The 13,556-nt window shown below is 37.1% G+C and overlaps 1 protein-coding gene across 8 annotated transcripts in view; it reads right to left on the bottom strand.

Moving 5' to 3' along the window:
- Nucleotides 1-13,556, bottom strand: part of epb41a (erythrocyte membrane protein band 4.1a) — a 102,727-nt gene that overhangs the window by 20,574 nt on the left and 68,597 nt on the right. For 5 of the 8 annotated variants that reach the window (XM_051137618.1, XM_051137622.1, XM_051137625.1 and 2 more), the window contains exons 14-16: nt 13,078-13,116; nt 10,048-10,110; nt 6,003-6,173 (exon numbers count right to left, since the gene is read on the bottom strand). In XM_051137618.1, coding sequence (XP_050993575.1) covers nt 6,003-6,173; nt 10,048-10,110; nt 13,078-13,116 — 273 coding nt within the window. The remainder of the gene's footprint in view (nt 1-6,002; nt 6,174-10,047; nt 10,111-13,077; nt 13,117-13,556) is intronic. The other 3 variants (XM_051137621.1, XM_051137623.1, XM_051137624.1) reach the window with 3 other exon arrangements.

The raw sequence follows: 13,556 nt of genomic DNA, 5'->3' as shown, positions 1-13,556 counted from the left end.
TTGACTTAGGATACGTTTACACAACAACGATGTACTATAGGATCTTCTATCACAATATGAGCAATTTTATTTCATGGTAACGAATAATATATATCACAATATTACGGCGGTGTTTTAATGCCATGTTAAAAAATAAAAAGGATTACGAGATTAAAGTCGTAATATTTCAAGAATAAAGTCAAAATATTACGAGAATAAAGTCAAAATACTATGAGAATAAAGTCAAAAACCTAAAACCTAGCCTGCACGGTAAATGCTTTGCGCTTATTTGCAGAAAATTAAGAAACATAATAAGAAGATCAATTTAACTCGAACTCATCTTGCAAACACTGTATTTAAAAAAAAATTAAATTAAGAAAATCTGAAAACACTGAGTGAATGTGTTGGCTTCGATAAGTAAATCTATACCTCCTATTAAGATAACATAGTGCTGTTGCTTCCAGTGTTTTTGTGTCACAGCACATAAATTGTTTAAAATGATTAACTGTCAATCAACATCCACTCTGAAATGATGAAATCATTAAGAATCCAAGAGGAACAAACAGAAAAACAGGAAGGACCTCGTCCTCTCTCCCTCCTTATTGTCTCATAATCCAGATAAGCTCAGTCTGAGAGCAGCTGCTGCCTCCCTGATATCTATTTCTTTTCCTCCACAGCCTCTCAAATGAAGACAAGCCACCACAGCATCAGCGTCAGGACCAGCAGGCTGCTCAACAGGAAGGAGACGCGGGGGCGATGCAGTACCACTGGGTACAGCTGGCAGACTCGAGCGTCTTCCTCTGCGGACACGGCTATGGAAACTTGAACCGCACGGCCCTGAGCCTCAATGTCTTTTTCTTCGTAACAATCATCATCTTCATCCTCCTCCATATGCTGCAGCAACGGCGGGCATCTTGGCGCGGGCGCCCACCTGACCCTTACCTGCTGTCGTCTGGATGTGCCTGCTGCACGCTTCCATCTCTGCGCAGGGCAACGGGACACCAAGAGAGACACAGAACAATGAACAGACATGTGGAGTGGGGAGAGACATGGGGAGTGATTGATGAGGGGTAGTAGAGATTTCGGGGTGGATTTGAAGGGTCCAGACTCAGAATCTGAGCTTAGAGGACGCCAGAGTGGTTTAAGCAGGCCAGATGGATTGAAGCAAAGGCCTTGAGGGTTTTTATGGCGTTGGTGGACACCGGGTTGACATTAAGATTGGCAGCAGACTGTTTTGGCAGTGCAAATATTCATCAGTGACAGAAAAACACCATAAAAACCGGCAGGGTTTGGGTGGGACGGGTCACTAAGCGAAATCCTCAATGGATCAGATCAGTGGATGTGTCTGTCACAGAACTAGACTTCGTCATTGGCTAGATTAGTTTACTACATCTGCTAAGAACATTCATTGCTAACTAAGGTTGGGAATCGGTTCCATTTTTAATGTTGTTACATGTTTCTGTTCAGTTGAACGGCAGTTAATAGTTTTAAAAACTAAACAAGGTTTTGTGAATCTGCAGCACCACAGCCAAAAAAACTGTTGTAGAATTTGTGGTCTGAATCAAATATGCTAAAAGATTGAGTGTTTAAAAATGGCAACATGTCTTTCTCTTGCAGTGTTGTGACTAATCGCACGCAACAACATACAGCACAACCGTTGTAGTCTGATTTATGGATGAATGACTCTTATGAACTGGTTCTTTTAAGTGAATTGATCAAAAAGACTCACAAATCAGCTCATGAATTATCTCATGAGTGCATATGCTTTTGGGAAAAACACCCCAGATCGGTTGTTGACTTAGGATACGTTTACACAACAACAATGAACTAAAAACAGAAATGATTTTTTTTTGCTTTTCTGAAAATTTCCATGTATAGGCCGTAGTGGTGGGAGATATGAGTACTTTTATTTAACGGTAATCAACGATTTGTATCACAATATAGTTATATTTGCTTTAAAAAAATTTTTTTTGATATCACAGAATTTTTATAGTTCGTCACCAGTGTCAATATCATAAAAACTAATAAAAAAAACAGTCAAGCTGTAAACAAGTAAACAGTCAGCGATTACATAAGAATAAGAAACTAATTAAAACAGGACAAAACTAAAACCTACAGTAGAACAAATAAATAAGAAATGCCACATTGTATAAAGTAATCAAAATGTATAAAAACACTGCACATTCACAGTAAATGCTGCTCCACACAAACAGTTATCATTTACATGTGTGGAGTGTCTTAAACTCCATCTCTGCATATTGCTGTGAGGCAAATCATTTAAAAACTTCTGCAAACACAGTGAGAATACATCATTTTTTTTTTTAAACATGCTAACTGTTCATCGTGATTTTAAACCCTCACTCTAAATGGCTTAAAATCACTTGTTTTAAACTGCAATGCATAAAAAACGTGCAAACATTAAGTTTTCATGACCATGTTGCACAGCGATGTCACGTGACCCTGTAACCATGATAGAGGCGATAATCAAAAATCTCTTCCAGTCTACAAATTTCGGATAATTTTCGGTTAATCATGTCTAGCAGTAAATCGCCCAACCCTAAAAGACGGCAACATTGTCAAATGATCCCCATTCACACGGATCTGCAAAAATGACTAAAACTGCTGTGTTATTCATGCCAGGCCAGTAGTTGTTGATGTTATTTTATTAAGAAACTATGTGCCTGCCAAAATACTGTATTTAAAAATGTGTGTTTTTGTCATTTAAACAGAGATGATAACACTATCGTTTTCAAAACTTGCACTTTGTAACCCATTTTCAAAAGTTTGCATTTTCAGGCCCCCATATACCATTGTTGTGTAAATGAGTGGTTCAAAATGCATAAAAATGTTCTCACTTTTTAGTTGAAAATGCTGTTGTATAAACGTATCCTAAATTACTGAACCTCTGTCATTTGAATCTTTCAAGAGATCTAAAGAGTAGTCTTTATAGACATTTGGATGTTAATTCATGCCGTATAGTTCCGAAATACATGTTCGTAATATTTGCGAAAGTGATTATTATAATAACCCATACTTTCATTAAAAAAAAATGTTTAAGAATTTTATTTAACGTATATTTAAGGCCAATTATGTGGAATTATTCCTTTTAATTTGCAAACGAATCTAATTACATTGTTTGATGGAATCACAACCAGAATCATTCCATTCTCTAATGCTAACACTTAAACACAGAGACGTTTAATACTGAACGTGTGCTTTTGAAAACTATGGATGAGCATAAAAACCACTGAAAAGCTTTGTTCAAAAGTGACATTTTAACTAGAAGTGCACACTGTCTTGAGAGAATTTGAGAGAATGAGTTAAAACTTTACATTTTGATTTGAAAGAAGTGTGTGAAATGGCAGTTTAGTGTGTTCAGGTCTGAGACTGGTACATGATGTAATAGGCCTCAGCGGAGGAGGGCCGTGGGGCGAGCGAACGCGCCCCTCTCTGGACGCTTCTATACACTCCTGCTTGTGGAGAGGAGGAGGACCGTGGTGGAGATGGAGCTATGGATGAAAGTGGAGGAGGACAGGACTGAGATCCAGGACAAGACTTTTGCGAGGAGAGATGGAGGAGAGTAAACAAGGGGAAGGAGAGGATGGACAACCAGTGAAGGACAGGAACAAGAGGAAAAAGAGGGAAAAGACAATGAAATGAAGAGGAGGAAGCGTCAGTTTCTTATCGTTTGCTTGTCCTATTTTCTTTTTTACTACTTTTTCCTTTTAGACCTACTTTGGTTGTCAATGAACTAACAGACTCATGCAGCATCACTATGCAGTGTAATCCAGCCATGCGATTGGCAGATCAAAGCAGACGAAAGCCGGCGCTAGCCATTCAGAGAGCAGCAGCAGTAGTAAAGGGGCATGGCTTTGGGAGAGGGCGTGGTCGGGGGGACTATAAAAGCCGCGGGCAGCGAGCAGGTTCAGAGAGAGAGGAGATCTCCTACTCTGACTGGGCCATGGCCATAGCGTCTAGCGGCCATTTGCGCTTCTGCTTGCGTCGTTCTTTATCTACATAAAGAAACGTCAGTCTTTTCAGATGCAGCTGCTTCACAGCCCTGGCGGTAATGACCAAATGAGAATACGTTTACCTCCGATATACCCCCCGCTACTCTGTGTAGGGGTAGGAGAGGAGGCTTCTTCACCTGTGTGCACACGTGCCCACACACACACACATAAAAACACACACTGACAGTTTATAAAATCACTGCTTATTATGATAACATGCTACATGTATCAGAGAGCAACTATGACTTTGTTTCTTTCGTGAAACAAAACAGTAGAAAATCAAAACATTAATACTGGTATTTGTTTGACTTAAAAGACTGCATGTGTCAAACAGAGTGCTTTTTGCTTTTTCCCAAAGGAATAACTGCGTTGAAAACAGCAACCAGCACAACTCTCCTTTGTATATACAAGAAAGAAAACTGAGTTTGATTAGCATGAGTTGTTCTTATGATTCTGAATGACAAAATAAGCATTCGGATCCATAGGTGAAATTCTGAATTTGTCTAATTTACTGTCTGTCATATCAAACAGACTATGGCTAAAAAAATGATCATACTGAGACTTTGGTACAACATACTGAGAGTGTATTACAATACGGCTAATGTAAACCTCTCTCTAAAAATGTATATGTTTATTGCAATTCACTGCAGTTAGTGTTAGTGAAAACTAAAACTATCAAAAACTGTTTTATATTTGTTAATCAAAGTAAAGCTAAATAATATAAAGTAAAATATAAATGTTAAATCAAATTTTTTGAAAATTAAAGAAATGTTGCTCTGGCTACTAACTGAAATTGTTTTTAAGTTGAAGAACTAAAGTTATTAGAACTAAAACTGAAATAAAGCTACAAAAAAAAAAACTAATAAAAATTACAAAAGTACATTTTTATTTAAAATGATTAAATCTCAAACTAAAATGAAATTAAAACAAAACATAAAAGTGAAAGATAAGTCAAATAAATAATATGTGACCCGAGACCACAAAACCAAAAATAGATTGTGTGGGTCAAAATGATCGATTTTTCTTTTATGCCAAAAATCATTAGGATATTAAGTAAAGATCATGTTCCATGAAGATATTTTGTGCATTTCCTACCCTAAATATATCAAAACTTAAGTTTTGATTAGTAATATGCACTGCTAAGAACTTAATTTGGACAACTTTAAAGGCGATTTTCTCAATATTTTGATTTGTTTGCACCCTCAGATTACAGATTTTCAAATAGTTGTATCTCTATCAGCCTATCCTGGTCCAGGGTCACATAAAACTATATTAAAAAAAAAAAAAAAAAAACAATAATATATAAATAAAACTACAATAAAACAGTTAACTATGAAACTTATAAATACACAGGAAAAGACAGGCTAACCGATAAATAAAGTTTATGCAATTTAAGAATGCTTTGACGACACCACAGTAATACATAGGAAACCAAAAATATACAGAAAATACTAATACTGGTGCACTAGTCACTGAAAACAGCACTGAAATCCATTCAAAAGAATAAAACAGAAATAACTCAGAAAAAAAATGCATAATATACCCATTGATTGTTAGTACCTAATTTACTCACAACTAGCGCTGTTAAATCTATTAATTGCGATTAATCGCATCCAAAAATAAAAGTTTGTGTTTACATAATATATTCACATGCACTATACACACACACACATATATTATGTAAACAAACTCTTATTCTGGAAGCGATTAAGCGTGATTAATTGGCTTGACAGCACTACTCACAACAAGCTCTGAGTATCCTTCAAAGATTTGATGCCACTAAACTAGCAAACTTTGAAAAAAACAGTCACTAGTTCTTTCCAAAAATGCTCACTGTATTGACACAAGACCCTGTCAATGAAACCGAAAGGCACACATACTACGCACCTAAACACCAATTGATGGCCAAAGTTATCTCCATTTCATAAAGCCAGCAATCTATCATCAAGACTTTTCAAGAAAAAGGCATACAAAGCTCTAAATCCAACAGAGAAGTGTAACCCTAGTACTCACGTCGGGCTGCATCTGGCCGTTGATGCTGGCGGTGCGGAAGGGCGAGTGGGTGGACAGACGCTTGTCCCACTCGCTGGGCCTGGGCTCGGGCACCGACTCCATGAAGCTTCGCTTGAGCTCGCTGATACTGGTGTGATGACGCATGATTTCTGTCTGCGTCTTATCCACGTCCTGAGACAGAAAGAGAGGTCCAGGCAGAGAGAAAGCATACCAAAAAGGTCAAAAGAAAAAAAAAAAAAAAAAAAAAGAGGATAGCAGAAGAGAAATTTGGGAACCGATAACAAAAGTGAGATAAAAAGAGAGTACAGGAAGATGAAGGACAGATGAAGAAATTAAGAGAGGGGAAACAACCCAATGAAGACATTTCATTAGTAAGATGATCTGATGAGAATCACTGTTTTACCCCAAACTATCTTAGGGGTATCACATCTAGGGTTGGGAATCAAGTATATTTAATGTATAATTTCAAGATGTTTGGTTCCATTAACGATTCTTGAATGCCAATAGATTCCATCTAGAGATGCTTGTAAAGTTGCAGTCTGAATTTAAATATGATGGGAAACAAGGAATGAGCTACACTGTTAAAAATAAAGATTCCAAAAGAGGGTTTTCACAGTGATTCCATAAAAGAACCATTCTGGGTTCCTCCAAGAATCTTCAGTAAACAGTTCTTAAAAGAACCATTTTTTAAATAATCAATTGAAAAGTTCCATGGATGGTAAAGGTTCTTCACCAAAGTTTATTTTTACGAGTATATTCAAAATAATACAACAACAATAACTAGACAACACATTTATATTTTGTTGTCCTCGCTGGTTTTATGTAACATCAAATACAGTACATCAAGTACAGTGTAACCACTGGTGAATGACTCAACCAGTTAGTTTTAATGGACCAGCCAAAAAACTTTACATCAGTCTTAAACTCATGGGTTTATAATGGGTTTGAACTAATGAAATCATTAAGGAACCAAAATCATTAGACTTCTCATGATCCCCATCCCTAGTCACATCTTTTTCACTCAAGCGAATGCGTTTCAGTCAATAACCCATTGGCCACCAAGACACAGGTCTTTTCTTTCCACATTCATTGTCTTCTAACTGCATTTTCCTTTTTCTTTTTATCACCTGCGGTCTGATTTGTCTCCCATCATCTCCGCTCAGTGGCATCGGGTAATCAGCCATGCTCAGACACTATGAGGCTTTGAATATTCATTCAGAGAGGAGGCTTTGTGATTGCCCAAAATAAATGATCCATGTGTGCACAGACAGATTGTGATTAATGAGCTCAAGAGAGACAGACAGGCAGCCTAAAATATCAGCTGATCTTTATCCACAGAACTACAGAGTTTGGAAATAAAACAGATCTGTGTCTTGGTGCCCAGCAGAACATTTGCACGAACGAAACACTCTCATGAGAAACCAGCCCTCATCTTCTGCATCAGACTTCAGACAGACCGGGGCACCTAAAAATAAACAAAGCCAAGATGTTTGTCTGTCTCCTTAAATTTTGGTCTAATCCTTTTAAAGAAACATTTACATAGGTGTGTCACATTTTAAATTGCAGATTAGTAGCGTTGTGGTGAAGTTACAAAGACGCTATGGCTCTGTTCCAAACTGTAGTGAGCTGCCAAGCTAAACATTTCAAAGTTGAAATGAAACATGCCTGTTTTTGGCACCAGTAGTGCTAAAATTTATTTAAAAAAAAGAGCTTGTTTTCCAAATATTTTTACAATTTTTACCTAGTCATCTAGCTAACCAGCCACCATGTTGGAGCGACATTGCTGTCTGCGTAGTAGGGTTGGTTGGTTCAGTTGAAGACAGACAGAGCACATAACGTGCCCAACTTAATGTCTTCTTCTCAACACATGCACACTAGAAAGTCTGATACTTTTTAAAAAAGTGTATGCGCTTTTTCTTTCCAAAGGGATAAAAAATATACATATTTTTACTAATTTAGACTAGAGTAATGTTGATATCTTTTTAATCCCCTCACACAAGCACTTTCCAACATCACTACATAATGTGTGAGGTCAAGCTAGTGCAAGACGAGCATTTGTGGTTAAAAATGGACCACAAATAAACCCTTATTCCTCAGCTGGGATCGTGCAGAGCCCTTTGAAGCTGTAGTGAAACTGCAATTTGGACATTTAACCTGTTGATCCCCACTGAAGTCCTGGTATGTTTTCATCAAAAACCTTCATTTCTTTTTGACTACAGAAAGAATGAGCATCTTGGATGACATGGGGGTGAGTAAATTATCAGAACATTTTAATTCATGAGTGAACTAAAAAGCTAGTCTGGCAGGCAGTTCACTATAGTTTGTAAAAGACAGAATTTCTAAATCATTAAAATCATTAATTAAACTCTTCTAAATTCTAATTTGTTATTAGGAGGAGATGAGTGGTGGTAATCATGTGAGCACTTCAGCAGTTTTAACATTAGATAAACTGTTCAAGCTTTTAATGTGAACACAGTTTGGTTTCAGACATGGGTCAAATGGCAGGGCTCTGATCTCTACACATGCCGTTTCACATACTGGTTTATATCAGTGCAAAACGTGCTGTCAGTGCAGCATATGATAGATATTTGACCCATGTCTGTTGATTTATGAAACAAGGCAGAATGCAAAAACAGCGCTTGGCTCAGGCACCAACAGCAATCTTAAGCACTTAATATAATGACAGTGTATGTGATGGAGACACAGTGTTATATATGAGGTTTGGTTAGATACAAAGGTCACAGGGATAGAGAAGAGGTCATGGGACGGAGGAAAGAGTTAATGTCACAGAATCCATCTGGGTTTCAAACTCATCAGAACAGTGGAAACAGCCTTTGTAGTAACTATGTAAATATATGACTGGGACAGGCTGTATATTACTGTATGTAACACTACAAATCAGTAATATTATAATCATGTCATCTGATAACAAATTAAACAATACAAACATGCATTAGCAAGCTAAATGTACAGCCAATGATTACATATTTGACTTCAATGTATTAATGGGCTTGTCACAGTATGTTTAACCCTGGGTAAATGTTTTTTTTTTTAACCCAGACTTAAGGTCACTTTAACCCTGAGTTATGAAATCCTGGTTCAGAAGCAGGTTGGCGCCTTTTCTGTAGTGCTGACGTCAATCTGTGGTGCCAAACAAAGTGGTGCCAGAATGTTGCAGCAATTAGTTTAGCAATTAAAAACCAATTGTAAACTAAACTATTCCCTAATTAAATATCCATGCATTTTGTACAGCTGCTGTTCTTAGTTTCAGTGTAACAGAAAACAGTGGTGACAGAAAACTGTTTATCTAGATATAAGACAGTAGTTTTGTGCATTAGCAGATTTATGTGGTGATGATTTCACAAGTGGACAGTTCTGTATTCTTTACATTTCCAATCAATAGTATTGATCTGTTTAGCCATGACATCAAATTGTAGGCTAATTCTAGCATGAAATCTGCCTACTCATGATTAATTTAGCAATCCAAGGTAAAGTATCTAAACTATGTGAACAGCGTGAAAGTCAGGGTTACAAATGGGTTATTCATTTCAAGTGTGAAAAGCCCATTAGATAGTTTTAAAAAAAGCTGGAACAGAGCAGGCATAGAGTCTACAGATAAAATTAAATAAGAGGCATTCATGCTAAAAGCCTAACATGCTGTAAAAGCCATCTAACAATGCTTTAATTTATTAAAAAGCTTTTTTATGTGATCCAACTACTACATGTTTGGATCGGCTCATTGTTGAATTATAAACAACAACAACAAAAAATTAACATAAAAGAAGCAAACAAACTAAATTCCCAATCATATATTTAATAAAGTAGTGCTAAGCAAACAGAGAAAAAATAGAAGCGAGTACTTGCATTACAGTTAGTGAGGTATATAGTGCATGCCAAGCCTTTAGGGTTAAGCTACGAAACAAAAGAAAACACAAAAGAGAGTGTGCAGTGAGAAGAATGAAGAAAGAAACAACATGAAACAGAATCTCATGCAGTGAGACATGCAGCGGCAAAAACAAGACATTTCCAGAGTTTCCATACAAACCTCCAACATTAAATTGCTATGTCTGATATAAATAGTTTCACCCTCAATTTTCTTAGCTCTTTTCTGTGAAGAACAGGAAAAAAATAGAGTTGGCAGTGTTTGAACTTGGAGAAAGTAATGAAATGATTCTTGGGTTTTTTTAAAGTTTGATCTGCAGTTGTGTGGGAATGTGGAGGAATGGAGACAAATCAAATATGGATGAACCACGGCAGCCGCAGCTAGAGGGGAGAGGTCAAAGGTCAAGGGTAACTGAGAGGTCAAGGATAATTGTGCAATGGGTAAAGTTATGAAAGTGTAATGAGAGATCAGTTTAAAGTAAAGCTTCTCTTTTCCATCATTGGTGAAACACTGTTTATTTGCTGTGTAGCTCTCTGGTGTCATCAAAACAGCATCCTGACCATCCTGACCCAGCAACGCTGGCTCAGTGTAAACCTTGTCTTGTTGTAAGCTATATATTGGTGACTTTGTCCATAATTTTGTGATTATTTGCAGTATGTAAAATCAAAAGATCAAAGGTTTGGACATACATGACTGAATATTTACAGTTGAGGTCAAAAGTTTACATACAGCTTGCAGAATCTGCTAAATGTTGTTTTACCAAAATAAGAGGGATCATACATAATGCATGTTATTTTTTATTTAGCACTGACCTGAATAAGATATTTCACATAAAATACATTTATAAAAATGACCCCATTCAAAAGTTTACATACACTTGATTCTTAATACTGTGTTGTTACCTGAATGATCCACAGCTGTTTTTTTTTTTTTTTTTTTTTTTTTTTTTTTTTGTTTTGTTTTGTTCCCTTGAGTCCCTTGTTTGTCCTGAACAGTTAAACTGCCAGCTGTTTTGCAGAAAAACCCTCCAGTAATAGTTGCATATGAGTCCCTCAGTTGTCCTCAGTGTGAAAAGATGGATCTCAAAATCACACAGTCATTGTTGGAAAGGGTTCATATACACTAAAATGCAGAAAAAACAAACAGAATTTGTGGGACCTGAAGTATTTTTCGGAAGAACAGCAGGCAGTTTAACTGTTCAGGACAAACAAGGGACTCATGAAAAACTATCACTAAATAAAAACACAGCTGTGGATCATTCAGGTAACAACACAGTGTTAAGAAGCAAGTGTATGTAAACTTTTGAACAGGGTCATTTTTATAAATTTAACTTTATTATTTTCTCTTGCGGACTATATGTAAACATATTTTATGTGAAAAAATCTCATTCAGGGCAGTACTAAATAAAAAATAACATGCATTTTGTATGATCCCTCTTATTTTGGTAAAATAGTTAACATTTTGCAGATCCTGCAAGGTGCTGGTAAACTTTTGATCTCAACTGTATTTCTGGTGGTCCCAGAAAGCTTTTGCACATGTTATAAGTGACACTGGTCTTAGACACGTGGAACCTATTATGTTATAGCTTTATCTAATATACGGTTCTGTATAAAAAAACAGCCAATCATGTATAGCCTTGGCATGTTTGAAAGATATTTCAATTGGTTTTGAGAATGACACACAGCGTGTGCTGTCATATCTTTAGAGATCTGTATTAAAGAAGAGACCCATTGCTCTGCTTTTGTCTTTTCTGCCAATGTTACCATTACAAAAGCATCCAACTATACAAAAGATCAACAATACTTCAGACACTCGCAAAATGAGTAAGCATTCACCTCTTTCCCTCCTACATCCTCCCTGGCTGACAACCAATTTTTCACAGATACAGTAACAATCAGCAGCAGCCAGTTCTCAACACAACAAACTAACAAACACCCACGACTCGCATGCAAATCTCCAGCCTCCTCTTAGGGAGGCAGAGGTCTCTAAAGTTCTCCTTTACAACCATCCTACCTCCTGCCCCATTGATCCAATTCCCTCCCATATTTTACACAGCATCTCTCCTACACTTTAACCCTCGCTCACATCCATCATAAATGCATCACTACGCACTGGCACTCTTCCCAACAAATTCAAGCCGACGTGAGCAACCAACACTGAATACCAAAGCACCTGCAGATTAGTCTCTCTTCTCCAATTCACTGCTAAATACATTTCAGCAAGATGTTTTCTTCTTTCTTCTCACAGAACAAGCTGCTGGACAGCAATCAGTGAGGATTTGATTTGACTGAGTTGATTACAAAGAGGAAATTCAACAGATACAGCCTTGACTGAAGCCTTTGTGGGTGGAAAGGACATAATCCGTTCTCATTTTGTTGGACTTGTATGCAGCCTTTGAAATCCTTTGTATCTTCGACATCCTTTGTATCCACAGCCTTTGTATCTTTTTTAAACTCTACATCTTGGGCATCCTAAGTCCTGCTTCGCAGGTAGATTCTTCAGGGGATCCTAAAGTTTAAATTAATCACCAGTGTACCACAGGGTTCGGTTCTCGGCCCCTTCCTTCAGTATATACTGCTGGAATTATCCAGGACGTGGGTTTTTCAGGAAAACAGGTATGTCCAAACCTTTGACTGGTAGTGTATTTAAAGTGCAAACACCTCATTAGTTTTATTCTGCAGTTGTGTTTATCACCATGTTTCAGTTGACAGATCCTAAGCTGTTTTGAACAATCCTTAAAATATGAAAATTGCTAAATGTCCAAGTTTATAAGAGTGTTTCTTTTAATTATTATTTATCTCAGTTGGTTTTAAAGTTGGAGTATTTCAGGTTTTACAATTTTGTCTATGTAATAGACAAAGAATGACAATGCAGACAATGCATGCTAGAGTAAATGCCACAACAACAATGCAAAAGTTCATTTGTACTTAACTGATAATGAACACTTTCCTCATTCTGTAAACCTCAGTTTGTACTGACTCACTGTCGCTGCCTGAATAGGTACAGTACGTATCTGACAGCTACAGTGCTGTCTGGTACAGCCAAATTCATACAAGTGCAAGCAAGATACAGCCAAAGCGGATGAGAAAACAATAAAATGATCTTTTTGTTGTAAAACATGGGCAGTGAGGAGATGATGAGTACAATGGCATCGTCCTCATGCTGCGATAACCGTACGGAACGAGCTCTGACCTTCCTCATGCGCACCATCTCTGTGTCCGCCCGTGGCGACTGTTCAGACCCCAGAGGGGAAGGAAGAGAGCATGTAAGTGTTTATGAAACAAGCTACTTTGCTTAAAACAAGATTCACAATGGTTGTGATTTATTTACAGCTGTTCATTTATGTCTTATAGTATGTAATACTGTCAGCATGCACTAATATATAGTTTAACAAAAATATCTGCTGATGATCTGTTATTGAAAGTCATATTACTGCTTTTGGAACTGATCCTTCGCTAAGCTCCACCTTTACATTACTGACCAATCCAACAAAAGACAATTACTTTCATGCATTTGACAGACACTTCTATCCAAAGCGACTCACACTGCATTCAAGGTGCAAGTCTCTTCTGCTCAAAAATACAGTAAAAACAGTAACATCATGAAATAATATCACAAAGTTTTTGTTTCAGTACAAGTGTAACTTATTACTGTGATGACAAAGCTGAATT

This window comes from Labeo rohita, chromosome 19 (assembly GCF_022985175.1).
Source record: "Labeo rohita strain BAU-BD-2019 chromosome 19, IGBB_LRoh.1.0, whole genome shotgun sequence".
Classification (NCBI taxonomy): domain Eukaryota; kingdom Metazoa; phylum Chordata; class Actinopteri; order Cypriniformes; family Cyprinidae; genus Labeo; species Labeo rohita.
The sequence above is the reverse complement of the archived record's forward strand: the minus strand, read 5'-3'. Positions and strand labels throughout refer to the sequence as shown.